Source organism: Macrobrachium rosenbergii, chromosome 40 (assembly GCF_040412425.1).
Source record: "Macrobrachium rosenbergii isolate ZJJX-2024 chromosome 40, ASM4041242v1, whole genome shotgun sequence".
NCBI lineage: Eukaryota > Metazoa > Arthropoda > Malacostraca > Decapoda > Palaemonidae > Macrobrachium > Macrobrachium rosenbergii.
The window spans coordinates 4,916,371-4,942,209 of record NC_089780.1 but is presented as its reverse complement, the minus strand read 5'-3'; the positions used below and the strand labels follow the sequence as shown (position 1 = coordinate 4,942,209).

Sequence of the window (25,839 nt, the reverse complement as noted above, 5' to 3'; positions counted from 1 at the left end):
AAACTGAATTACGTAATGTATTCTTCCAATAAAAGATAAAAAAAAATACCTGGCGTGTCTTCTTCCTCGCTGGCAGGCTTCATCAGCTCTTCCAAATCCTGGTCTTTCAGGAGGTCAGAGTGGGCATCAGTGAGGATGCCAACTTCTGTGGTGATGTCATCAAAGCCTTCTCCACTGAACTGTCTCGCCAATTCGACTGCATTACTAATGGCCGAATGTTGGATTTCTTCAGGAGGGAATCCTTTGTAATCATCAACACACACTGGCCATAACTTCTTCCAGCATGAATTAAGGGACTCTTTGTTCATCTTCTTCAACGATTTGTGGATGATGGACAGACGTAGTAATCGTGAATTTACGCCAATACCCCTTCAGCGTAAATTCACTGACATCATCCCTCACCTGAACAAGGTGGACAAGGCAGTTCCGGGTGTGGAGTGCCTTGAAGGCATGGATCATGTTTTGTTCCATAGGCTGACGGAGAGAGGTGGTGTTCGCAGGGTGTTAACCAGCTCTATCCATAATCAACAGCACCTTGAAGTCCAAACCCAGGGCGTTGAGGTAATCCTTTGCTTGGGGGATGAAACTCTGATGGAACCAGGTATTCGTAAGTTGTTTGGTGATCCAGGCCTTGGAGTTTGACCTCCAAAACACTGGCAGCAAGTGCTTGTTCTTATTCATGAGAGGCCTGGGGTTGGCAGCCTTGTATATGAGACATGGTTTCATCATGAAGCCAGCAGCATTCCCACATATTAAGAGCGTAACCCTATCCTTCTGGGCCTTGAATCTGGGGGCTTTGGTTTTGTCCTTCATGAGGTACATCCTTGAAGGCATCTTTTCCAGAACAAGGCAGTCTTGCCCATATTGAACACCTGGAATGAAGGATTAAAATTACATTAGATAAGTACGATACATGTAAAGCTAAAGATGGTCAAAATTGTTTAAAACAAGGGATTCCAGTAAAAAGAAGTAAAATTGTACAGGCAATCCCTGGTTAACAGCGGGGGTTCTGTTCCTGGCCAAGCTTCGTCAACCAAAAATCACAGATAATTGTGGTAATAAATGGTGCTTATGACATCATAAGCACCAATTAAACACTTATCAGCGCTGTTAACTGCTTATCGACACCAATAAACCTCTTACTGACACCGATAAACCACTTCCCGACGCCGAGAATCGCTTACCGTCGCCGAAACTATGGCTAACAACGTCGTTAGCCAAGCTCTGTAAAACCGGAACGCCGTTAACCGATGCCACCAATAAGCAAGGACTGTCCGTATCGAATTAAAACCAACTTGTTCGGGATGATAGCCACCATCGCTGATGAGCTTCTTGAAGTACTCTGGATAAAGCAATGCACTTCAGTGTCTGCCAAAGCCACTTCACCATGCGGCAAAACGCTCTTCAGCTTGTGCTGCTTCGAGAAACGATGGAATCATCCATGGCTGGGCTGATTAACGACTCTCATTTTTATTTTAAAAATACAGTATATACAAAAAGGCATACAGTATGCTTCGACACTGAACACGCACACACAGTACTGTACATTTACACGTTAAAACTTTGAGGAGCTGACGAAGGTCCTGCTTGTGGCCCTTCATCCTCTTTGAAGCCTGTGAAGTCGTCACCGACTTCTGTGTTGTTGCCAAACAGATCTTCTACCCTTATGTCGCCAGATGAACCTTCTTTTTTATTGCCAGTCAAAAAGCGCTTGTACAGTTGCCATGCCTTCTCACAGATAATTTTGCTATCGAGAGGCACCCCCCTTACTCTTGCAGTCGTTTTATCCAGTAAGCTAAAGACATCTCCACCTTCGCGATTTTGTTTTGCCCAGTGGATGCCTTCTTGGCACTCTTACCCAAGAAGATTCCTTGTATGGCCTTACTTATATCTTTATATACCTGAGAATATTCAGAACTTGTCAGAAGAATGAAATGTATTGTAAAATTTATATATTACGTACCAAATATACAGTATGTACATTACCTGAAACTCTTTCATTAATAAATGGTAACTGATTACAGTCGACCCTCAGTATTCGTGGGGGATGCTTACCACTACCCCCTGCGAATAGCTCAAATCCGTGAATACTTAAAACCCCTCGAAAAATGATTATACCAATAGTTTTATAAAGAAAGTGCATTTTTTCTTGAAAATTATATGAAAACAGTAATTTGTGAATATTTCTGCGAATAACGTGTATATATGTTCCACAGAGAAATCCGTAAATAGGTGAAACTGTGAATCCGGAACCTCAACTAGGGGGTGGTTTCCACTGTAATTACCTTATTGTACTCTCATTCAGTGAATAATGGTGAGCTACCTTTGCTAAGCTTCGTTACTCCAACATATCCAGGATTTTGACTGTTTTTCTAACGTCATGAACTTCTTTGGATGCGTAGACCCTTTGCCAGAAGTTGAAGGGGCAGAGCGTTTTGGAGGCATGTTAACAATGTACATAATATAATAGTAAACAGTAAGCGAACAAATCGTGAAAGAGCATAGTACTGAATACGAGAAATGCACACGGTGATCTGTGAAGATGCTGCCTCGTAGCATCCGCACAAGGCAGCATCTTGCGGTTACTCCAAGGAAATGAATGGCGCTTCAGGATTGGCTGATTTACAAAACTTCAGCCAATGGCATGTCAAGAGCATTGCGCCTAGGTATTTCACCCAACACCTCATCTTCCGTTTTGCAGTTTTTGTGTTTTGCCATGGGTCGAACATCTTTAAGAGAAAAAAAATAGTGCTCATTTTATTGATATTCTGCTGTGTTTACATACATTAATATATTACAGTATCGTACTGTAATGTTTGAACATTAGTAGAGTAAATTTTTTTTTTCATAAATGTATTTGTACGCAATCAAGAAAATGCTGAACTTGACCTAACACACCTAGCACTGTTTGGAGAAACTCCTGTAGTTCTAAGCTACCCACGTATTTTAGGTATGCCCTATACAGTAGTACTATCCTAAAATACGTATTGTACAGTAAATATTTCAAAATCATCTTACAACATAGCAAAATATCAATAAAACATACTTCCTGTACATTATGCGCAGAACGATGGGCAAAGTTATGTTGGGCAAAAGAAAACTTGCATGTCTGAATTATAGGGGATACTTAAGAGTAAGTTTTAGGCAGGCACGCGATGTTGTAAGATGACTTGGAAATGATATTGGGGTGTTCTGGGATGATAGTTTGAGGTATATTTTTGTTTGGACTGTTAAGTTGGGCGATGAACTGTTTAAATAGGCAGTTACCAGTGTTTTAGGGATGTATATACATAAGAGTAACAATTGTAGGAGGGTAGTGTAAGGTGACTGTGGGTGTTTTGGGATGATGATTTGGGGTGTATTTTTGTTTGAAATTGTATTAGATTGTTTTAGTAAGATAATTTAAGGTATATTTGTGTTTGAAATATTAAAGTAGTTAGTGAACTGTTAAAATATGCAGTTATACTTTAGTTTAAGGGGTACAGGGTATTTGGCATTTATAAGCCAGTTATAAGGATTTTTAGAGGGGATTTTGCATTTCTGCTGTAGGTTCCGGAACCTATCCCTGCGAAAAAGTGGGGTAGCAATGGAAAAGTTATGCATTTTTTACTGAAAGTAATGTTTTTGTACAATGGTTATTTGTAAAGTAATGTTTTTGTACAATGGTTATTTGTAAGTTGTTTATAGAATGAGACTATTGTTTTGTCGGTATTTATAATTGTGAATAAAACCCTCTATTTTGCCTAAGTTGATTTTGTCCAGTATTGATTTAGTTTAAGACTGCACCATATGTCTCCACATTTTATGGCTTTGTTGTTAACTATATTATCCTAGTTTAAGATGTGCTGTTACAACAGCATTTTAATTTTTAATCCAAAAGGCTTTTACAGTTACTGTAGTATGTCCCATTTTTCAAGTTTTTTTTTTTTTTTTTTTTCAGGTGGTGGACCCAGAAATAAAGGCAACAAGTACTCCTGTGTTTGCCTTCACGGAGACCGTAAACCCAATGAGCGTAAGGCCAACTTGCAAACATTTAAGGATGGTGAAGTTCGTTTTCTCATCTGCACTGATGTTGCTGCTCGAGGAATTGGTAATATATTTTGTTTACACCCTGTACATGGGTAATAATTTCATATAGTGTAGAACTTATGTGGTCATCTTGCCTTATTTCACATGACTTTCAAGATTATTTTTTTTTATTCAAACCCATCAGTTATATAGAACCCGTATTTGAAGTCGTATTGCCTTCAACCCAACTCATTTTCATGTCTTGCTGACAGAAGAAGCAGAGGAGCTAAAAGTAGCCATTCATGCTGTGGTACCTTCGACCCATTGGTAGAAATTATGTTTTTCCTAGTGTTTCACGTAGAATGGGGTGACAGTGAGAACAAGGTGATGAGAGATGGGCACTTTTTATATGATCAGTTCATAAGAAAAAATGTCTTATGAAAGTGAATGTCTTTTTCAGCAGCATTGAGCACAAACCCCAATTTAGTTTGGAGGTCCAGTAGTAGTCCTAGGCTTTGAAAGGATCTGATGGATCCAGTAAAGCACTTGGATTGAATGGATCCAGCAAAACACTTGGGGCAGAATAAGTCAGGAACCAGGTTTCCAAGGTAATGTTCCCAGGTACACCTTGAGATTAAAGTTTGTACTTCTTGATACTTCATTAAAGGCAGAGAAATCAACTAACAGAGAGACACAGAAGCTCATAAACCTTGGAAGACTGACAGTGCAGCATGAATGATTGTTATTGTTAAGCGAGGAAGAGTAATTTACTGCATCTGCTGCCGTTGGTAAAGCTTTTCTAGCTGTGACTTGACAGTCCAAACAAGCACAACTCCATCCCATCATGCATCATCTCTTAAGTAAAATGGAGCATATCCAAGTACAGGCAGTCCCCAGTTAACGGTGGGGGTTCCATTCCCGGCCGAGCACCGATAACTGAAAATCATCATTAACTGGAACATACAATAATAATCATAATAATATATATCCTTTATTTCAGTTCAGGGCCATATACATGGAATATACAAATACAATACACACAATCTAGATAACATAAGATAACATGATAAAAATAATAATCGGCAGTAGAAAAAATAGAATTCATGATAATGGTAATGACAGTAATTATATGGAGAATAATAGTAAAAAATATTAAAAACGATAACAGTTAAAAATGCAGATTGCACACAATTAATTTCCAGCTAGGAACCTTACGTGGTTACAGAAGTCAGGTCCAGGAGGCTAAATACAAAATCGAAAATAGCAAAACTACAATGGTATTAATCACAGTATAATAATAAAAAAGGAAAATACCAATAATAACAAGAAAAGTAGAAATATATAATAATAATAATGACAGATTCTGGAGATGACACTCCATAATTGCAAAAAAACAGAATACAGGCAGTCCCCCGTTAACGGTGGGCTTGGTTAACAGCGTTTTGGTTTTATGGCGCTTGTCTAGCAACGAAAATTGGCGCCAATAATTGGGTATTGGCGCCGATACATACCTAACAGAGGCGCCAATAACTGAAAATCAGCGCTTTTCAGCGCCAATAACCCCTGAAAATCGCCGAAAAAACTTGCCTCACTGCTTAGGATGCTTTGCATGAGCGAATTACTGCTGTTTCTCAGTCGGGTGATCAGACTGGACATTGTTCATCTAACAATGATTTTCAAATTATCCATGCAGCTTTCTGTCAACATCTGTGTGGCAGAATGATAGCGAGGAGTGTTCGTGAGGCATCTCAGAATGTCATTGCGAACAACAGTGATATGTCTCTTGGTCTCTCGGTTGTAGTTCGTCCAGAGGAAACACCTAGCACTACGAGCGGAAAGCAGCAGTTTTGTGTGTCTGTGACAGAAGGCAACCTCCTTGCAGTCATGTTGCTAGTTGCACATAGCTTACGACTCCTCTGTTCAGTGTCTGCTGTGTCTTTTAGGTTGTCTGTGATAATGTGGCCCAAATACGAAAAGACATGCACAAATTCCAGACAGTGGTTTTTGAGGAAGATTTGTAGTTCTGCAGTATGCTTAAGCAATCTTGGGAGCAGCAACATACACTGAGTGTTGGTGTCATTGTATAGAATATCAAATTCCTCTGCATATTGGCAGCAAGTGTCGATGAGTCGCTGGAGACCTTGCACTGATGGGGAAATCAGAACTATATCATCAGCGTAACAGAGGTTGTTTATTGTTGTTTCATTGATAGTCCATCCAATGGGGAGTGAGTTTAGTTTGACATTCAGGGCATCTGTGCACATGTTAAACAGGTATGGAGAGAGAATGCCCCCTTGCCGGAGCCTGTTTAGGAAGCCGAAGGTGTATGACAGTACATTACCTCATTTGACACAGAATTGCTGTGTGGAGAACCAACAGCATGACATGCCAATTAGATATAGAGATATGCCTCATTTGTGCAGCTTCAGGAAAAGCTTCAGGCAGTTTACTCTTGTCAGATGCTTTTCTCATATCTATCTACATAACATATAGGAAAACAGGAGAGGCTGATGGTAAGTAACAGTTCAGCAGTCCTTTCAGGATATAGATGCAAGTGCCAGATGAGTGGTTTGGTTTAAAACTGAACTGGTTATCAGTAGTGTGTAGAAAGGGGAGAAGTCTCACTAGAAGAATGGACTCGTATCTTCGACGCAATTGTAGTAATTGCAATCGGGCGATAATTGCCAGAGTAGGGAGTCTGGGAGAAACTAGTGAATTATGCTTGCATTGAATAGAGCAGCTAGCAAAATGTAAATTATGGGATGGCAGAATTTGAAAGTTTCACCAGGTAAACCATCATAGCTGGGCGATTTATTATTAGGTATGTTGTTTATGGCATCGCTGATGTTACCTGGAGTTATACAATCGGCGAAATGAAATTGAATGTTATCAGTAAGAAAGTTATCTACATCCCTTTGGGAGTCGTGATTGTTTATGCAATTCAGGATGGTGCTGAAATGATCGCCCCACATTCTTGCGATAACCTTGTCACCAACGGCATCAATTCTAATTTTCTAGACATTGCATCAGCTTGTAGTTGCTTTTCGTTCAGTCTGCAGTGCTTAGGGCAAGTTTGAACTGTGCTCTCGCTTGCCTCATTAGCAGTGCAAAGTGTCCTTCCCTTGGGCTACCATTTTGCCTCCACAGTAAAAAAATTTCTCGTGGATGTGTAGGCTATTTAGATCTTTAGCCAAGTCATTCCAGCTAGGTATATTACGAGAGTTGCCTCAACTAGATCTAAAGGTAGCCCTGCCAGAGACAAGCATAGCAGAAATTATATATTGAATAGAATTCTTTCAGATCTTTCCTGTGATGGTCATTTCTATATTTTGGATTAGTGCACAGTAAGGATCTGCCAGTTGACCTATTGACTGCAACGTGGTTTCCCTAAAGGATCTGGTTTTCTGCTGGTTTTTAAAATCCCAGTTAACAGCAGGTGGGCAATCAGGTTAGGGGGTTCACGGTAGGGAGGGATGGAGTACTGAATGACACCTGTAAGGGGATGTGGTCATAGCCCGTTGCAAGATCGTAGCGAATGTTGCAGGTCACAATAGAATCATGAAGTAGTGGGGACGTGATGCAGTGGTCCAGCCAGGAGGTTGTGCAGTGCTCCCCCATTTTTACGTGGGGATAGGTTCCAGAACCTAACTCAGAAATGCAAAAATCCCCTCTAAAAATGCTTATAACTGCCAAATACCTTGTGCCTCTTAAGCTAAAATGCTTATAACTACCTATTTTAACATTTCACTGCTTAATTTGATAGTTCAAACAAAAATACACCTTAAGTTATCATACTAAAACAATTTAATATTTCCAACAAAAATACACCCCAAATCATCATCCCAAAACACCCAAAGTAACCTTATGTTACAGTACTCTCCTGCTACTGTTACTCTTAAGTAGGCTATATACACACCTAAAATGCTTATAACTGCCTATTTTAACAGTTTGTTGCTAAACTTGACAGTTCATACAAAAATATACTTCAAACTATCATCCCAGAACACCCTAATATCATTTCAGTCTTGTTGCAAAATTAAGTACCAGCCTACAACTGTTAATCTTAAGTATCCCCATCATTCAGACACACGTTTTCTTTGGCCTGTGCAACTTTACGCATTGTTCTGTGCACACTGTAATGCACTGGGCATATATTTTACATATACAGTCATACCCCAAACTTACACAAGGTTAGGTTCCAGAACCCATCGCGCAAGGTGAATTTGCACTTAAGTTTGGCAAGGTCTCTAAAAATGCTTATTTCTAAAGTTTAAACACTAAATATGACTGTAATCATGCTCCCAAATTATTAAGCTAACTTTTAAATAAAATTAAATTACTGTAATTTCATTTAAAAGTTAGCTTAATACATTACCCTTAAAAAAAAAATAAATGGCTGATGTAAAAATATAGGAAGAGTGTGAAGATTAGTATACAGTTTCTCACTCTCCCCATTCCACCGATCAAGTTTTAAAAGTCTTCTCAACCTTGTTCTTAAAAACTTCTTTATCCTCTCTCATTCTCTTTGATCTGAAATGCTCTATGTCTCTATGTTTTTTAACAGCACATTTACAGTGTATAGACGGTACAGGTAAAATTAGATCAATTTAAAATGATCTACTGTACAGTTAAAGGCATACACAGAAACAGTAATACGTAGGTTGCGCTAACTACGAACGAGAGAAAGAGAGAGGATAGATGGATAAACATTGAGAGAGAGAGAGAGAGAGAGAATTACATAAGAAACCTTTGACATGTCAATCAGCAACACCCCCGATAAAACAGCTTACTGATGCTGATAAACAGTTTACCAATGTCGATAAACCCCTTATTGGCGCCGAAAATCGCTTACCGATGCCGATAAACTTCTTACTGATGATGTAAATTGCTTACCAATGTCAATAAACCACTTACCAATGCCGATAAACTGCTTACCGGCACTGATGAACCTTTTACCAACGTTGATAAACTGCTTACTGACGTCGACAAACCACTAACCGACACCGATGAACCACTTACAGTACCAAAGATTCCTTGCCGGCGCCAAAAATCTGTTAACGATGTCGTTAGCCAAGCTTTGTAAAACTGAAACGCCAGTAAGCGGGGACTGCCTGTACTTACATTTAAAATTGCTGCACTCTCAGTGTTCCATTTTAAGGCTAGAAAAGTTGAGGACAATTTTCTTGAATAGTCACTCTTACTGGGGAGGCCTTTTCGTCAGAAACTCTATCCAGGAAGAGAATGTCTTTTTCGTATTTGCTTCCTTTGCTATTTTGTGAACAAGAAGTCTTAGTCATTCCCCCTAAATGCCTCGGCCTCCTCATTGATAGTGGCAGATATTTCTGAAGTTGGATGCCTACACCATAAGTGCCTATTATAATGAATGTGAGGATTGTGACATTATAATTAACCCTTACTGAATAGGCATGATCATATGAGGAACTATAACAGGTTTTGAGTGAACGCCGGGCTAACTCTTATGAAGATTATTACAGTATTGCATGCCATAAGGTTTGGATGAATTTAGCGGGGAAAATTTTCATATCACTTCAGTGGGCCATAAATGACTAATGGCAACTGTAGTAGCTCAGAACAGGAGAGAGGTGGATTAGTGTACCATGAGATTTCATGGAGGGATGTACTGCCTCTCCTTAGCCTTAGGATGTCTTTTTATTTGTTTGTTTATAAATATACCCAGGGATTGCTGTTTGTTTTAGTTCTTATCTTTTTTTTATATAGTTCAACTATACTGTAATTGTGATTTTGCAAAGTAAAGTGCAAAGAAATAGAAAAAACATGTATACCTCACAAAAAGCTATTGCATCGCCCCATCTCGGTAAATCTTGTAAATATTTTACAATAAATATATAGGCAATCCCCGGTTATTGGCAGGGATTCCGTTCTGAGGGTGTGATGAAAACCGAAAATCGGCAATACCCGACACTTTTTTGGTGATTTTCAGGGCTTATTGGCACCGAAAAGCACCGATTTTTGGTTATCGACGCCTCTGTTACCTATGTATTGGCACCAATACCAAATTATCGGCGCAGATAAGCGGAAGTCGGCAATTTTCGTCTCTAGACAAACTGTAAAACCGGATCGCCGTTAACCGGGGACTGCCTGTACTCAGAATTTGTTACTAATTTTAGTTTTTATCTGTTATGACATTGTGTGAGCTGTAATTATAATTTTACAAAATAAAATTAAATAATTCATTAGAATTAGCATGTATAACTTGGTAAAATTAGCATATTTTTACGAGTGTCTTGGAAAAGAGGCCTCGCACAGGGAGGGTTGTAAATATTCGCTTCAACCTCCCTTGGAAGGTACAGAAAAAATTGTATAATTTTTTTTTTCTTACACCATGTGCATTTGCATATCTTCCTCTTTCCATTGGTGTGCATTTTTCTTAAATTGGCTAACCTTAAGTTTGCCTGATCTGGGGGTGTGCTTAATATATATTTAACCTGTCCTGTAAGGGTTAAATGGGTTTACTTCAAATTTAATCTTCAATTATTAAACAACCATTATTCAAAATTCCTGTGTTAAGAAACCACAAAATTCAACCTCTTATGTTTGTAAATTTTACAGTTAAAAAAAAGTAACTTGTTAAGTATTACTTAGCTATTGGTTCCTAACCTACAGCAGCTGAAAAATTCAAAATTTGCGCAGCAGCACTTCTATCGTATGTGTCTAGGTGACAAGGTCCCACGCACCTTCCAGGACTCAAAGAGAGCTCAATTTGTTTCCTGCCGGCTTCCGATCAACATCGGGAGTTTTCCGCAGCTGCTTCATCGCTTTTCGGATAGTTATTTGCCCGATCTTGGTGAAGTATTCAGGATTTGTTGTTTTGTGGCTGTCAGTCATTGGTGGATTGTTGTTTCTGGTTAACTTTAGGAATTGCTTTAGTTAACAATGTCAGATTCCAGTGCATCCAGTATTTGCTTCTGTTCTAAGGGTTGTAAAACTAGGTTAACCAAGTTTTCTTACGATTCTCATACTAAATGCACTAAATGTATGGGGGCAAGAATGTAGTAAGGATAATACTTGCTTAGAGTGTCGGGATTGGGAGGATAAAAAATGGAAAACCTTGAAATCTCATCTAGAAAAACTTGAAAGAGATAGAAAGAGGAAAGCAGCCTTTAGGGCTGAGAATAGGATCAGTACAGGTTCTACTTCTTTGGCTGATGTAGGGGATGATAGAGCTGTTACTCCTCCAATTCCTCCTGTTTCTCCCATTCTAAGTCCTCCTACTTGACCATCTACTCCTGTTCCAGGTTTGCATGATACTGCTGAAAGTGCCATTGCCAGCCTGGAATCTAGGTTTGATCAGAAGTTTGGTTTACTATCCAATACCATTATGGAAATAAGATCTGCTATTAGATATCTGATGGAGAAAAATGTGAATGATGAAAGTGCAGTGAGAAGTGACAGTGTTGTGAACGTTGAGGAGGTGGCTGTTCGTTCCACCAGTGCTCCTAGACGAAGGTCCCCGTCCTGCTCCCCTGCACCGGGAAGAAGACATACTGGAGGTCCAAGGGAGGCTGGTGGGGTTTGCCCACGGGCAGTCGCCCCCTCTGTTGAGCCTGTCATTCGTTCCCAGGCTCCGACTAAGCGCCATAGGAAAGGCGTTCCAGTGCATCAACTTTCCTCAGATTCAAAAGCTTCCAACCCGGACAAGAAGCACCCGTATCGCTTCTCTGCTTCTTTGCGCCCGCTCAGGAGACATGCAGATCTTGGCACTACCTCTCCTCTGGCAGTCAAGAGGTACAGGGAGGCTAGTCTACAACTTTCCTGCAGCTTTCAGGACCAGCCTGCTTTTCCAGCTCACCCTCATCATTCGTTGGGAGGCAGTAATGAGCACTAAAAGCACCCAAAGCGCCCGTTCCAAGCTTCCAGTGCCCATCGACTCGCACCAGACCTCCACTTTTGACTGCCTGGCGCCAACTCCTGAGCTTCTGGTGCCAACAGCCAAGCGCCCAGCCATTACTTCTGAGCGCCAGGCGCCTTCCTCTCATAAGCTGCCATGATCATCTTTTCAAGAAGATTTGTTAGCCCCCCCTCTAATGTCAATTGATGGAGCTTATGGGTTTTTTGAAGAAAACCTCTTCAGTCCCCGAAACCAAGGATAAGTCTTTGTCTCCTATCTCTTCAGAGGAGGAAGAGATTGTTTAGGATACGGTCCCCTCTTCAGCATACTTGTCTCTTTTGCGATTCCTCATGGATAGCTTTCCAGATTTCTTCGTTCCTGCTGCTCCTACTTCTCTAGCTTCTACCTTCCTCATGAGAAAGCACTTGTCAGGGGGTAACAGGTTACCCAAGCTAGTTCTTTCCTCCTCCTTGAAGGACGCTTTCAGAGAGGTTCATGACTTGCTGGCCTCTTAAGAAAGAGCAGGGTAAAGTAACATTTGCTTTTCCTTCCAGCAAGTCATTGAGGATGAGGTAGTTGTTCTACGCCACCAGGGAAGCTCCTTCCTTGGGGGTTTCTGCCTCCTCCCAGGGGGATTTCTCTGGTCTGGTGGATTCGGCTCTTAGAACAGCCTTTTCTACTGCCAAGATAATGTTTTCCTCCCCTGAACTTGATCACCTTATCAAGAACATTTTTAAGGGTTTCGAGATTTTTAGTTTTCTCGATTGGGCCGTCAGGGCTCTAGCGAGAAAGATCGAGGACTGTCCAGATCTTGCTGAAGACTTTACTTCTGATTGGCTGGGAGTTCTTTCATGCTCTGATGGGGCAGCTAGAGATGGCGCTTCAGACCTCACCTCTCTTTTCAATGGGTGTACTAAAAAAGAGGGAAGTCAGCTCTACTTTTCGTTCCTTTGGATAAGTCTCATCTCTTTCCACAAGTCACAGTGAAGATCCTTTCAGACTTGCAGAAGAAGTCTACCACTGACCTGTTAGCACAGTCCACTAGGCGTCCGAGGGAGTCTGTGCCTTGCACATCGAGATTGTTCTCCCCACTACAGCCTCAGCCCTTTCATGGGGGGAAGACAAAAACCCAGACTAGACCCAGATCAAACTTGGACCTCCTATGAAGTCCATTAAGAAGTCTTCCTTCAAGACTGACCCCAAGAAATGAGAAGTTAGTCCTCCGCGTCCAAGTAGGAGCCAGACTTCTACTTTTTTAGAAGGAATGGGAGCACAGAGGAGTGGAACCTTGGGTGGTCACAGTTTTCAAGGAGGGCTACGCCATTCATTTCGTGAAAACTCCTCCCCTAGTAACATCTCCAATCGACTTGACAGAGTATTCAAAAGGCTCCATGAAGTTTTTGCTCTCTCTCAGGATGTTGTTCCCTGTTTATCAAGGGAGCAGTGGAAGAGGTGCTAGATTGCCACTCAGAAGGTTTTTACAATCGCCTTTTCGTGGTTCCAAAGGCTCCAGGGGGCTGGAGGCCTGTTCTGGATGACAGCGCCCTGAATACGTTCGTACTGAAGACAAAGTTTCATATGGAGACCGTTTGCTCAGTCATGTCTTCAGTGCAGCATGGGGACTGGATGGTCACCTTGGATATGCAGGATGCGTATTTTCTCGTTCCTGTTCATCCAGACTTATGGGAACTTCTATGCTTCAATTTTCAGGGGCAGAGTACTACAGTTCCGGGCCCTATGCTTCGGTTTGTCAATGGCCCCGCAACATTGTGGGAGAAAATTGAAGCAGCAGAACTAAACAAAACTACATAGAAAAAGCAACAACAAGACCTTTGCAATAGAACAACAAAAATAATTGAAGATGTCATTAAACAGGGCAGAGGGTTTAAAACAGCAAAAAGAAAAGTCAGCCAAGGGAAGCTGCAATTCACTTGGGTGCTAGAAGACAGATCCCTTACACCCAACCATGATGGAATAGTTAAGCGAGCAGGAGAGTACTACCAAAAGCTTTAATCCTTAGAAAGACCCGGTTACCATCTTTGCGAAAGAGAAAATCAACACCTATCTCATGACTTTCCAGAAATCACAGCATGCGAGGTGCGACTTATCAAGCAATTGAAGAAGGGGAAAGCACCAGGACCAGATATCACATTGGACGTAATAACAGATGCTGATGAGTCAATCCAAGTCAGACTGGAGCGATTGTTCAACCAACGACCAATCAGCCTACTTAATGTTATTTATAAGATCTTCACCAGAGATATCACTAATCGAATTGCAGGTAAGCTTGATGAAAATCAGCCAAGGGAACAAGCAGGCTTTAGAAGAGACTACTCCACAATTGACCACCTACAAACGGTAAACCAGATCATTGAGAAAACAAACAAATATAAAATCCCACTAGTAGCAGTACTTGTAGATTACACCAAAGCATTTGACTCGGTCGAAACTGAGGAGGTCATGTCAGTGCTGGAAGAACAGGGAGTTGACTCAGTTTACATCAGTGTCCTCCGCCACATCTGTGACCATGCAACATCATTCATTTGCCTCCACAAGGACTCAGAACCATTTCAACTCAACAGAGGAGTCAGACAAGGTGACACAAACTCACCCAAACTGTTTACTGCCTGCCTGGAGAGAGCTTCTCGAAAACTCAAAACTGGCAAGAAAAAGGAATAAGAATAGATGGTGAATACCTGAATCACCTAAGATTTGCTGATGACATCATTATTGTTGCCCCCACCAAAGAAGAGCTTCAACAAATGCTCACCAAGCTAAATGAAGCAAGCAAATCAATAGGCCTCCACATGAACTTCCATAAGACCAAAGTCATGAGCAATAAATACACTGAAAATGCAGATGACATACTTGAAATTGAAAATCAACAAATTCAGGAAGTGGACCTCTACATCTACCTTGGACAACGAATCTCTCTACATGACACTTCCGAAGAGAGCGAAATAAAAGGAAGAATAACCCTAGGTTGGCAGGCGTTTGGAAGAGCCAGTACAGTGTTAAAAAATAAGAAGATTCCTATCATCTTAAAAAGGAAAGTCTATGATCTGTGAATCCTCCTCACTGTCACCTATGGGGCCAAAACTTGGAATCTAACAAAAAAGCTTTCCATGAAATTATGAACAATGCAGAGGGCACACGAGAGAATTATGCTAGATCTAACTTGGAAGGATAGAAAAACAGCTAAATGGATACGTCAGAAAACTTAAAGTGAAAAGGATATCCTTGAAACCATCAGTAAGCTCAAGTGGAACTGGGCAGGGCACATTGCCAGGATGACAGACAACAGATAGACATCACGAACAACCTTCTGGATGCCCCGAGGATACGCAAGAAACCGAGGAAGACAAAAAACCTGCTGGCAAGATGACTTAGAACAACATAAACGACAGTGGCACAGAGCAGCGGAGGATAGAAATCTGTGGAGGAGCCTGGGGAAGCCCCACATCCAACAAAGGACTTTTGAAGGCTGAAATGATGATGATGATGGTACAGATGTGGGTATGGAACAGGTATGGGTATGGGTATAGATATGGGTATGGGTATGGTACAGATATGGTTATGGGTATGGGAATGGTATGGTATGGGTATGGGTATGGTACAGATATGGTTATGGGTATGGGAATGGTATGGGATGGATATGGGTATGGGTATGGTACAGATATGGGTATTGGTATGGGTATCTCTCTCTCTCTCTCTCTCTCTCTCTCTCTCTCTCTCTCTCTCTCTCTCTCTCTCTCTCTCTCATCTTAGACTAGTAAGCTCTCTCTCACTTGTTGTTTTTCTTTTGTTATTCATCATCCTTTATCACAAAGCTTCATGCATTCATTGTCAGTTGTTACAAAGCAGCCCTTTTGCAAACCTGACACGCACACGTCAGATCAAGGTATTAAGTCTTTTCCGGTACCAAATTTGATTTGGGGAAAATGCAAAAGTGGCAGTTCTAGGCTCACTTAATCTGTTGCTCCTGGCTCACCAAAGTTTTCCCTGTACAGTATTCGATATTGCAGCTCCTGGGCCTTTGAAATTTTGGCCATTGTATCAATCCCAGGTCACCCCTCCCCCACCCACACACACACACACACACACACACACACACACACACACACACTTTTACTGTATCATTAGCATTTGGTATACTTTGACTGCTTATTGCTCCAAAGCACCTCAAGTTTTATATATGGTTTCAGATGTCTAACCCTTGGATATTTGATGAATACCTTATGCAGCTCAGTTCCTTTGTGTAGAGTGCAGCTTATTTTATCAGTGAAATGTGGTTCATGATACAGGCAGTTCCCAGTTAACAGAGGGGGTTCTATTCCCAGCTGGGCGCCGATAACCAAAAATCGCCAATAATTATGGTAATAAATGGCATTTACAATGTCTTAATCACCATTAAACCTCTTATTGGCACCATTAACCGCTTATCAGTGCCGATAAACTGCTTACCAACGCCGTTATACCACTTACCACCACCGATAAACTGCTTACCGACACCAATAAACCATTTACCTTCGCTGAAAATCTGGTTAACGACGTTGTTAACCAAGTGTCATAACACTGAAACACCATTAATCGACGCTGCCGAAAAGTGAGGACTGCTTGTGCTATCCTAATTTCAACCAATTCTGAATGCAGTGTAATGGAAACAAATCTCAAAAGGAAATTATATTACTCTTCAATATTTTTTGTTTATCCAATCACAGTAACAAATTCTTAAGATGAAAACTTATTAGATAACATATAAGGTAATTAAGTTAAAGGCTAAAACCCTCTGGTACTATTATGGGAAAATACAGAAATTAAAAACTGTTTGGGCTGGGTTAACTATTTAGTGATAACAATAGTACCTGTGAATATTATTGGTAGAATAAATAATTAACAAGAATAGTCTTGAATAGTATTTATGAAATGAATAAATGATTAACAAGAATGGTACTTTTAGTAATGATGCAATCTTTACTTGCAGATGTTGGTGGGCTTCCCTTTATCATAAATGTAACTTTACCGGATGAGAAGAGCAATTATGTTCATCGTATTGGTCGAGTTGGTAGGGCAGAGAGAATGGGTTTGGCTATCTCCCTCGTTGCTGCTGTGCCAGAGAAGGCAAGTTTGTGCTGCATGTATCTTAAGTATTAAAGTTGATCTTCTTTATAGGGTGGAGGAGAATTTTAAGTACGGAATTAATTTTATAATGAGTCACAGTGAAAAAGAAATTGTAATCTATGTGATGTCAAACAAAAATATTGAATAACTACTTGTACTATATTAAGACATAGAATGATGGGTCTGTATTTTTGAAACAGAAAAGTATGAAAACATATTTTTAAGTTTTCTTATCAGCCATGACTTAAGTGTAGATGTGGGCATAACCACAAAAGCCAGAGTTTACAAGTAAGCCAGTTCCTAACTAGCCTTGGCTGGGAAGTCTACTACATACCATATTGTCATGGAATGCCTAAACCTTTATGTAATAAATCATCAGGGCAGCCAGTTTACTGAGTCCTGCTACAGATGTGATAGTAGTGGTACAAGATGAACATAGCTTTGGAATTGCCTCCATTTTGAGATACAGATATATTGTACCTCAAGGGAATGGGGTGCTAGATATATTGTACCTCAAAGGAATGGGGTGCCTATTACGTAATCTCTGAATGGCAGATGAACCTCCTTTCCTCCTTTGCCGGTAGCAATCACACTTTTCACTCCTGCAGTAGACTTTGAAAGGAAAATTATGGCATCCTTACTACCATGTGGTGTGGAAGTTGCCAAGTGACCAAGGGGCATGGGTTTTGCAGTAAAAAAAATATAAAAGTAGTAAAATACTGAGTCTTGCAGCTTTAAATGTGCATAGAAGTAGAGTGGAAGAAAAGAATTGCATGATAGCTAATATTTTATAGAAAAATAGATGTTTTGACACTTTAGTGAGGAAAAAGTTTAGTGTCAGTGTGCACAGGATTGGGAAAGACAAAGAGTGATTGTGTCTGGTTAAGCAATATGTAGAGAGTTAGAGAAGGGCGTAGCACTTGAAGCATCAGGAAGATTCCTGGGGGCAGTTGAAAGAGCACAAATGTGTTAGTTCAAGAAGTGTATGGTAAGACTGAGTAGGGCATGAGTTTAAAGTGGTGTGGGAATGGGAAAGAATTTGATTGAAAGAGAATTTGTGTGGGAGTGTCTGCCTGGTTTTGGAGAAGTTGAGAAGGTGGTTGTGTTAGCTGACAGGAATGCAGGTAAGTGACAGAAAAAGATGGTGTAGTTGTTTGATTTGGAGTACTTGAAATGAATGAGAATGGGGAGAATGATGTGGACGAGTGTATATTTCAGAGCCAGTGGAATATCAAATTAGTGGATGTAATGATGAGAATAGGAGGTGGAATATATGATTATTTGATTGAAGCAAAATATTTGAGGTAAGTTGGAAAGGAAGGGGTGAAAATGTATACAGTGCCACCCCGCTTTTTCATGCTTCACTTTTCCACGCTTCATTTTGTTACAGATTTTTGTGGAACATCTTTCACTTTTCTGTGGGAACTTTCACCAAGTCACAGATTTTTTCTATGGAACGTTTCTCTAAAATTATCACTAATTCAGGTTTTTTTCGTAGAGCAACACTATTTATTCACTAATTACAGGCAGTCCCCGGTTATCGGTGATCCAATTTTTCAGCGATTGTCTAGCGATGAAAATCAGTGATTTTTGGCACAGATAATCATGCATTGGCACCAACACACCTAACAGAGGTGCCAATAACTGAAAATCAGTGATTTTCAGCACTTATTGGCGTTGATAAGTGCCAAAAATCGCTGGAAAAGCCCCAAAAATCACTGATTTTCACCCAGTTATTAGCGATTTTTGCTTATCATCACGCTGCCAGAACGGAACCCCTGCTGATAACTGGGAACTGCCTGTACTGTATTTTTTCATATTGTGTTCATGACTAAATACTGATTTTTATGATAAAAATGATTCACAGTGTATTTGTTAAGCTCATTCCAGGTTGGGCCCCAGACTGAGCATAACAGGTGTATGATTCTCTCTCTCTCTCTCTCTCTCTCTCTCTCTCTCTCTCTCTCTCTCTCTCTCTCTCTCTCTCTCTCTCTCTCTAATAGTAAAGTAAGATGTATTTGAAATAATATTACTATAAAGTGTTTTTGGATGATAGAGCATATTGTGCAATATTTAAATATTCACTTATTACTTTCATTTTATTTTCCAGTTAAGTATATCTTAGTTTAACCAGACCACTGAGCTGATTAACAGCTCTCCTAGGGCTGGCCCGAAGGATTAGATTTATTTTTACGTGGCTAAGAACCAATTGGTTACCTAGCAACGGGACCTACAGCTTATTGTGGAATCCGAACCACACTATAGCGAGAAATGAATTTCTATCACCAGAAACAAATTCCTCTTGTTCTTCACTGGCCGGTCGGGGATTTGAACTCGCGACCAACAGAGTGATAGCTGAGTACGGAACCCGCTCACCCAGCGAGGAACCTTATTTTCCAGTAAAAGCAGATAGAAGATAATTAGTGAATATTTTAAATATTGTACAATATGCTCTTTCATCCAAAAACACTTTACTGTAATATCAATTCAAATACATCTTATATTACCCTTAAAGAGAGAGAGAGAGAATCAAAATTGTACACCTGTTATGCTCAATCTGGGGCCCAACCTGGAATGAGCTTAATAGATACATTACTACAGTATAATTACACTGTAAATTATTTTTATCATAAAAATTTGTTTGTTCATACATGGAACAAACCTGGGCCTTAACATTAGGATAAACCTTCTGGCATCTTTGGAAACCAGTAAAAATAAAAACAAGAATTGTTTATGCAAGGAATTAGTGGCATCTGGCATCCATCACAGAGGTGAGATGGAAAGTGCGCAGTAACCTTATTTCAACCCTGTGACGTCTCAGTTTTCTTCTTACTGCCCGTGTTTCTTTGTTGTATTTGTGTTCAGTGTTTGTTCTAGTGTGCATGTGCTTTGGTTTTTATAATAATAATAATAATAATATTCTTTTATCATGCAATCCCACAACCCAGCTAAACGTTTCCGTAAGCCTCAGAGGAAATGTCCTGGTGTAGGCATCTATCCTTGCTCGCATTTCCTGGCTTCCTTTGAGACTGAGCCCCTCTCAACTTGTAGTAGGTGCAGATTGAATAATTGTAGCGTAACTAACCCTTGCCCTGAGTGTCATTCTTAGCCTCCTGTGCAATCGAAGAGATTTGCCAAGAAGAAGCAGCACAAGAGGAAGTTGGAGGTGCCATCTTGGTAAGGATTTTCTCCTACTTCAATGGATGTTTCTCAGGTTCCTCAATGTTCTGCTTCTCCCCTTGGTTCTCCTTCCTTGTCAGGTTTGTCTCCTTCCTTTTCTTCCATTGATTCATCTTTTGAAGGTTTGGGAGAAGGATCTCTGAATATGCCTCGTGCTGCCCCCGTCTCTCTCGCGCCCCCTTGATATAGGACCCCTTGATGTGATGAGGGGGCTCTTGAACCTCAGGAATTTGTTCCCGGGTTTGAGTCCAAGAGTCTCATATATTATTATATATTTCATTGGACTAATTTTGTGGAATTTTCCACCTTTTTAAAAATTTATTGGACCTGATAAATAAGAAAAGATATAGCTGGGATTGGGTTTATATCGGCTAAATACAGGCAGTCCCCGGTTATTAGCGGGGTTCCGTTCCCGACAGTGTAACGATAGCTGAAAATCGGAGATAATAGTACTGATCCCTGGTTATCGGCACCGATAACCAGTTATCAGCTCCGATAACTGGCTATCGGCGCCAATAACCGGCAGTCAGCGCTGATAACCGATTATCAGCAACGATCACCGGGAATCGTTGTCGAAAAATTGGTTATCGTCGTCGCTAGACAAGCGCCATAAAACCGGATCGCTGATAACCGGGACTGCCTATAATGGGAACTATGGTAGGACCATCAACTACCTGATAACGTTCAGACCTGAGAGATATCAGACGTTCAGACCTGAGAGATATCAGAATGATATCTCAAAAGTGGGACTATTCATTAGGGCTGGACCATGGATTCCAGGGGGGTCTGGTTCTAGGGATAGGACTCTCAGCATTCTATCTGGTTTACCCATAACACGATTCGGGTGGGGATGATTGTATTGTTGTAATACTCTCAGTCCTAGCAAGCGGGTTTGGCTTACATTTGGGCCACTCTAATCAAGTTATGCCATCCCTGTGGGGTAGGGTAGGGATGCAGACATTTGGGAGTTGGCTCTCACTTGTGCCATTGGTGGAAGAATAAACTCCATGAAAGGCTGATGATATCTTTTTAAGGTTATCAGGTTAGTTTTTTTTTCTCCATCTCAAATCTTTATGATAGGTACAAATAAAGAGTCAAGTAACCCTGGGCCCTTTAATGGTAGCGACTCGGCACAGTTGACGACTGCTGGAACCTCCTCTGGCAACTGTTTAGAAAAATGTAAAAAAAATCTTAGTATAATTACACTGGAACCTTGTGCTCCAGTACAGAGAAAACCTAAAAAAAAAGTAAATGTGTTGACCCAACCTTGACTCACTTCGACTCCCTCTTTGGGAGTGGAAGTTGGTCAGCTTTCTAACCATGGAAACAAAACAACAAATTTCACCCCTAAAGTTGGACACTCAATGACAGAAATGTCATTCAGACAAATAAAAATAAAGACGGGGCTTATAGAAACCACAACAAAAAGCCATTCTGAAGACTATTTATCCATAAAAAGTATTGAAAGTGTGAATGTAAAAGTAAAGAAGCATGACACTATGAGCAACATTCAGGGTACTATTGTACTTTCTGAAAATAATGACGAACCGGTTGATAAGAATATGCTGTTGGACTCTCTTAAAATGAGATATCCCAAAGTCCAAGATTGTAAGGTATATATAATATCAAGTAAACAGAATAATAAAGTATTAAGAATTACAAAAATAAAATTTAATGGTCAAGATCTTCCGCAAAAAATAAAAGTTTTGGGCCAAAATGGAAAACTAAGACCTTTTGTTCCAAAGCCTCTACAATGTCAAAATTGTAGTAAATATGGACACATGAAGAAAAACTGTCGAAATTAACATATATACAATAAACCCCCTATACTCGCATTCTCACATATCTACCCATTATTCGTGGAAAATTAGCCCATTCGCGGTATTTTTCACTGAGAAATATTCACTAATTACTGTATTTTCATATAATCTTCATGAATAAATGCACTTTTTGTTATAAAACTTAAAATACTCAGGTATTAGCATTTTTACAGGGGTTTTCTTGTGTTTAAACTATCAAAACGGGCAGTTCTGCATGTTTTTAGGGGGGTTTTAAGTATTCGCGGATTTTAGCTATTCGCGGGGGGGTGCAGTACGCATCCCCCACGAATACGGGGGTTCACTGTATGCTTATTGTGGTTCTGACGAACATGCCACACAATGGAAGTGTAGTGAGCCAGAGTGTGTAAACTGTGGGCAAGTTCATCACTCAAGGTCCAAAGAACGCATGTTTTACATGTACAATACAGAATTTAAAATCTTACAAGAAAGGGGTGGGATGTGTATAAAGGAAGCTAAAGTGAGACTGAAAGTGAGAGGAATTCAAGATCCGTCTAAGAAACATACATGCTCTTCAGTAACAAAAACCAGTAATGAAACAGAAGTGCTTGCAGGTGGAAGTAACAGAATACAAAAAAAAAAAAAAATCCCAAGAAGAAAATGCCTTGCAAACGAAAACTAAATTGGTAATAAATAAAGAAATGTACAAATGATATGGATAATATTTTATCAAATTCATTTGAAGTGTTAATGCAAATAGCACAAGAAGATGCTACTACAAAAGTAGCAGAGGAAAGTTGTGGTGGACCAGAAATTAAAGATAAAAAGAGACTGTTGGAGAGAACACTGCCCAGAATGAAAAAACCAACTGTTAATAGAGAAACTTCAGTTAAACCAAAGACAATGGATGTGAAGAAAGAACAAAAACAAGCTAAGATTGTACCGTTATCTCTTAAAATATTAGTAAAACCCATGGAAGCAGATGTTTCCTTGAATTATGCAATAATGACAAAAGATGGTTTAACAAACATCGTAAGAAATTTTATGAGATGTAGAAAAAAAGAAACCACGGATTTGACTACCCATGAAAAAGGTTACATGTGCATTGAGCACTTAGTATGTTATAAAGAAAAATAAATGAATGTCGTGAGTAAATTATTAGAAAAAACCCAAGTTGATAATACAAAAATAGAAAGTAAAACTCAACCGCTATAACATAATATTTTCAGTAGCTATATTATACATTGGAACGTAAATAGTCTACAGACCAGATTACACCTAGGAGAAATACAACGACCACGAAAAGAATATGAACCAATGATATTATGTTTACAGCATGTCAACAAAACAGTAGGTAAATATACCTTAGCATCTACCTCTAAAGAGGAGGAAGGAAATTTAGGTACTGCTATATATGTACATAACAAAGCATGTTATGACAAAGTACCTGTAAACTTTACTGACCTGCAAATATCAAGTACTGTATTAGAATATGAATAAAAAACGATAATTATGTAATTTATAATTTATACAACCAACCTAATAAAAATTACGACATTGATAAACTTAAAGAATTACATTTAAAGTGCCAAAGAACTTGCATTAATAGTAGGTGATTTTAATGCCCACAACCCAATATGGGATTTTAATTGTACAAACTCAGATAGAGCAGGAGGTAAAATAGAAGAATTCATAGATTCAAATGACATGTGCTGTATAAATGATAATGAAATCAGCACATATTTTTCAAAAACATATGGAACTTTTTCCGTAGTAGACTTAACTCTATGTACAACAAGCATAGTAGACAGATTGGATTGGAATACAGTTGATGACTTGCACACCAGTAATCATTTCCCAATATTAATTTCGTTATTACAAAATAACCCCGCCAAGCATGACCCTCAATATAACATTTATAAAGCAGATTGGGAAATATATAAATTCCACACTAGGAATACCCCACCATTTTAGTATGCACAAGATCATAATGAAACAAATAAGATTTCTTGTTGATTTCATTAAAAATGATTTCATTAAAAATGCTTCTGATAAAGCAATACAAAATCAAAATTTCAGCCAGCAGAACACAAATTCCCATGATGGTCTGAAAAACTAACAGAATTGATTAAAATAAAACACCAAATTGGAAGACGATTAGATAATTTGAATAGAAAGTTAAGTAAAATAAATAAAACATTACTGATATTTGAAGAAAATTTACAAAAACTATATTATTATTAGAAATTGATATATAACAAAATATCTTCAAAATTTTAAAAAAGTAATTAAAGGAAGAATCATTTCATGGAAGAAATATGTATCAGATCTCTCTAATAATACTCCCATACAAAAAATATGGGAAAAATTCAGGAAAATAAATGGTACCCATGTTAAACCACCTAGACATGCCATACTAAAAGATGGGAAAAGAATACGTAATCCCAAAGAAATAAGTAATGTAATAGGAGAAAACTTAGCAAAAGTAACTAGTGACAGATATTTAGATGAACATTTCCGCACAAAGAAAAATAGTACATGATTAATAACAAATTTTGAAACAGTAGAAAATATATATTATAATAGAAAATTTAATATAGAAGAGTTGGAATTTGCTCTCTTGAACAGCAATAAATCTGCCCCTGGAGGTGATAATGTTTGTTTTGAAATGATCTGCCACTCAGCACCTTGGACAAAGTCATAGTTATTAGAGTTTTATAATCACTTATGCCTTCGAAATTTATTGTCTGATGAATGGCGTAAAGCTATAATTATTCCTATCCTCAAACCTGGAAAGGATCCCAGTAATGTAAACAGTGACAGACCAGTTTCTTTAACAAGTTGTTTATGCATATTACTAGAGAAAATGGTAAATCCTTGACTAACACGGCACATACGAGAAAAAGGGATTTTGACAAAGGAAAAATCTATTTCTGAGGAAGGTCCCGTGTCAGCCGGTGAAATTCCATTACAGCACGAATTTCTAGGTATAATATGCTAGATATACCAGAGAAAAAGAGCTTTCAGGAAAGCTGGGGTTACTACCCCCAGTCGAGCGTCTTCTAGGAAGACGTCGGTATAACGAAGGGTGAGTGAAATACCACTACCACGGAGACTTACTCGAAAGACCTCTCCCTATCAAAACCCCCGGAACAGAGCGGTGAGCCGTTACAGCCCCTACACCCAACATCCGCCAGGACGGCGACACCAGCGCCACCTACCTCATTCCATGCTAGCACTAACCCCAGACTTGGCATGTGCAAGAAAAAGGGGGGGGGGAGCCACAGGTGATTCAGGGAGGGTCACCGGGTGACACGGGACCTTCCTCAGAAATAGATTTTTCGTTTGTCAAAATCCCTTTTCTGAGTCCAGTCCCGTGTCAGCCGGTGAAATAGTGACAGAGAATCATGCCAAGGCTGCAAACTACGAGGAAACTGAGTAATCTGAAGAAAAAACATAAATTACGAAAGCAGTTTTAATGAGGGAATCTCTTACATGTGAGAAAAACACTAAACCTAAGGCACATTAAAGACTTAAGACTAGACAGATTAGGGGAGGTCCCCAGCACGACGGGAAGGGTTCCCCAAAACCACTTAACATTACTAAAGCACAATATTACACGAAATTGGATAGGAACAATGGTGCATACAATCTTAAATGGTACACACAATCTTAAAGCTACACACGCAAACTTAAGCTAAACACGTAAGAGATCAACCAATTGACAAGCAAAACACACAGTGCACATACACATATCTGGGGTACATGGGGCAAAATAAAAACCGCCCAGTACACCACAAGAAAACACAATCGTAACCCGTCAGATTACAGTTTCCAGTCAACAGAGACAAATTACATCAATATGAGGAGCAAGGCAGTGAG

General features: G+C 39.6%; 1 protein-coding gene across 1 annotated transcript in view; it reads left to right on the top strand.

Moving 5' to 3' along the window:
* The window catches only part of Ddx1 (ATP-dependent RNA helicase Ddx1), a 113,358-nt gene that overhangs the window by 47,403 nt on the left and 40,116 nt on the right, over positions 1-25,839 (top strand). Inside the window, exons 11-12 of the mRNA XM_067082957.1 lie at positions 3,941-4,090; positions 16,863-16,999. Of these exons, the coding sequence (XP_066939058.1) occupies positions 3,941-4,090; positions 16,863-16,999 (287 nt within the window). The remainder of the gene's footprint in view (positions 1-3,940; positions 4,091-16,862; positions 17,000-25,839) is intronic.